Source organism: Synchiropus splendidus, chromosome 1 (assembly GCF_027744825.2).
Source record: "Synchiropus splendidus isolate RoL2022-P1 chromosome 1, RoL_Sspl_1.0, whole genome shotgun sequence".
Lineage (NCBI taxonomy): Eukaryota > Metazoa > Chordata > Actinopteri > Syngnathiformes > Callionymidae > Synchiropus > Synchiropus splendidus.
In genome coordinates, this window is record NC_071334.1 from 5,694,051 (window position 1) to 5,697,436 (window position 3,386).

General features: G+C 39.5%; 1 protein-coding gene across 1 annotated transcript in view; it reads right to left on the reverse strand.

Moving 5' to 3' along the window:
- Positions 1-1,242: 1,242 nt before the first annotated feature.
- Positions 1,243-3,386, reverse strand: part of mthfs (5,10-methenyltetrahydrofolate synthetase (5-formyltetrahydrofolate cyclo-ligase)) — a 5,146-nt gene continuing 3,002 nt past the window's right edge. The window contains exon 3 of the mRNA XM_053885791.1: positions 1,243-2,029. Within this exon, the coding sequence (XP_053741766.1) occupies positions 1,803-2,029 (227 nt within the window). The 3' untranslated portion in view covers positions 1,243-1,802. The remainder of the gene's footprint in view (positions 2,030-3,386) is intronic.

A 3,386-nucleotide genomic window follows, 5' to 3' on the forward strand; every position in this document is an offset into this window, starting at 1 on the left:
ACTCTGTCGCAGCAGGTTCACTTGTCACGTCTGAAGGAGAGAGGTTCCCCCCAACGTCTCATCAAAGAGACGGTTGAAATCACTTCTCTTCTTCTGGCCAGGATGACAATTATAACATGTTAAAAATCACCACATTTCAAAGCGTAATCTTCCTGAACGACGACAATAAAGCAAATCTCTTCACACCTTGTCAACAGTGGTAGTGCAGTGACGGAAGGCCGCCACAAGGGTGCGCCATTACACTCAGTAATATTCCATCTGTGCGCCCGCTTTCGTAATAAACAAACGCAAATCCACGTGTTGATGACGCGCTACGGATGCGAATTATCTTTTTGCCGTCTTCATCGTGACTCGTGTGCAAGAAGATATTTTTATTTGATGTAAAATAGCGGCGAATCAACGCATAGAAAGTCACATATTGTCATCAAAAGATGTATTCATATATATATATATATATATATATATATATATATATATATATATATATATATATATATATATATATATATATGGGGAGGGATTCGATTAAAAAAAATCTAATTAATTAGAGAATTTGGAATGAATTAATCTCAATTAATAGCAGTTTAATGGTATAAGACTATTTGCCACAAGAAGCCACATTTTTCAATTGGAATGAATTAGGTATATTACTGAATCCCATACATACTGAACCCATACATTTAAACAACAAAATATTGCAGCAGTTTGACAACAGCACAATAAATCACCATGGTGTCTATATTCAAGTTTTTATATCACCTTATTTAAACTAAAGCTCTTTTAATGTCTTGAAAATATTTGTATAAGAATTTCAATGTTATAAGAATGTCAAGTCCATTCAGAGTGGTGGAAACCCTGGTCATTGTGTAGTGAAAAACCTCCCTGAACCAAAGCAAACAGATGCTTTTGTTTGCTTCTGTTCAGGGATTCCTCCATGTTTGTTGTTGTTGTTCTCATCCTAGCTGCCACGTGTCTTGTGCATCAGTGTATCAGTGGAGCAGGTTCCTTGTTGTCTGGAGAGCAAACTGTTCTATTAAATTAAATTAGATTAAAATGATTGAAGGCGATTAAAATACTTTATCTTGTTAAAAGTTCCACCACTAATATATACATATATATATATATATATATATATATATATATATATATATATATATATATATATATATATTATTATTATTTTTTATTTTTTTTTCAGGATGAAAACACAGAAAGAGGTAGAGAGATTTTTTCAAACAGGTTTTATTTCACGGGTGAGTTGTGATTTTACAACATCAGGCTTGGACCATTGCAACAGACTTCATGATGGGACCCCAAAAACAGAAGCTCAGGAGGCCCTTTCCTGTGGACCCAGCCACCGCTGAACACGGTAAGGTTGTTTTGACCATGTGAGTAGCTCCTGTTTCTCTGCCAGTGTTTCTCTGCTTCACTGTGTTCTGTGGGTGTAAACTGTTTCACTCTGAAATGTTGTGTGACCTGTGCTTCATCAATAAAACAGATGGTATGAAGTTAAAAGCTAAGCTCAAGAAGCTAAAGCTGTGCAAGTACAGAAAAGCGCATGAATTCTTGAACCGATTGACCAGAGGTTGATTAAAAAAAAGTAAATACTTTTCTAGAATTAAATAGTAGAAAATTCCAAAGACTGAGAAGGAAGAAAACACAATGTTTCTTCACATAGAAGAGATTCACAGCAGAATTCACTTACAAACCGAACTATTTTTCTTAACAAAATACCATCATGTTGCACCAGTGATCCAACATATCGGCTGTAATAATCGGTAACCGCTGATGCTGCCCAGCGGCTACTGAAGGTCCTCGTAGAGAATTTCATCGATCAGGACGTCGTTGTCGTCCACTGGGACGTCCTGGCAGAGCTGCTCCTTAAAGGCCAGCGCGATGGTGTAGGGTTTCCCCCTGGGGTGCCTCATGCAGCGCTCCAGGTAGGTGTCGTAGAAGCCCTTCCCTCGGCCCAGCCGCTTCCCGGAGCGGTCGAAGCCCAGGCCGGGCATCAGGATGACGTCCAGGCCTCCTGCAGTGAAGGAGGGGATGGAGTCACTGTTTGGAAGGCACTGTCACATCGGCCAACTCTCCCTCTCTGAGTCCTTTCACAACGAACCAGGCCGCGTTCAGACAGGTTTAAACTGAAAGTGGGAGGGGTCTAAAAAGTGTCAGGAGTAAACGCAACACTCACAGGGCTGCACACTGTTGGTGTGAGAGGCTTGTCTCACACTTCCTGTATCTCCCACATTTATAGCTGAATGGCTGTATATAGGGGATAAATACACCGTGCCGAGTTTTACGCTCTTGATCATGTGACATGTGGCAGCAGTACAGTGGTGAGAGCAGCAAGATTCAGCAAGTTTATATGAACCGAAATAAAATGTCAGGAGCCGTCGTAAGACGTGTTAAAAGCTGAACAATGAAAGGCTGAAGGGAGAGTTCCAACCTGAAGACAATGACTACTTCAGGTACTTACAAATGAAAGACTATCACGATAAGAGAATAAAACCATATTCAACCCAACATAGAAATGGAACGACCGAAATATTTCTCAAATCATACAAACAACATATTAACAGAATAATTTCCAGACTATATCACTCTCTCCAACTTTCAGAAAATAACATTATATGCTAAAGAGAAATGGGAAAAGCATTTAGGAATATTCACATCAACATGATGTCAAACTACCTCTCTTTGGTCTCATGGAGGATGATGTGTAGCTGAGCAAAGCGCTGCTCATTCCTGCAAAAAGATCTATTCCAAGAAACGTGTCCAAAACTGAAACATCACACAGTGGACAAATGTTGCGAGGGAAATGTAAGACACGGAACACTTTCCCTCTTGAGAAGTGCACCATGTATAATTCAACAGAACAAATGTTGTGTGTGTGTGTGTGTGTGCGAAGAAAGAGAGGACACGACGGACACAAGACTGTAGTCACCACAGTCCTGCCATTCAGCTTTATTTAAGATGTTGAGCCCCTTTGGTGTTTTTATACATTTTATTTGTCGCTATTCCTTCACCTCTTGTTTTTGATTTCATCTGGTTTTTGTTCTGACCTCCACGTATGTGTATACCGGTGTGAAATTGTCAAATAAAGAGTTTAAAAAAAATAAAATAAAAAGCCAAAGTATGCAACAAGAGCACAGTGACAGTCCTGGAGGAAGTGCAGAACTAAAACACCAGAACAGCACTTGGCAATGCTCAAAGCCATGGCTCTTCATCTGTGGTTTTGGGGAACTTTTACTCATGTACTTTCAAATATTTCCTCATGTCCCATTGCAAAAAGACCCCGTATAAAAGGAGCCCACGCACTAGTTGACTATTTAATTTTCTGATATTCCTTTAAGACTTTTTTTTGCCTCGTCATTCAACAGAATGTT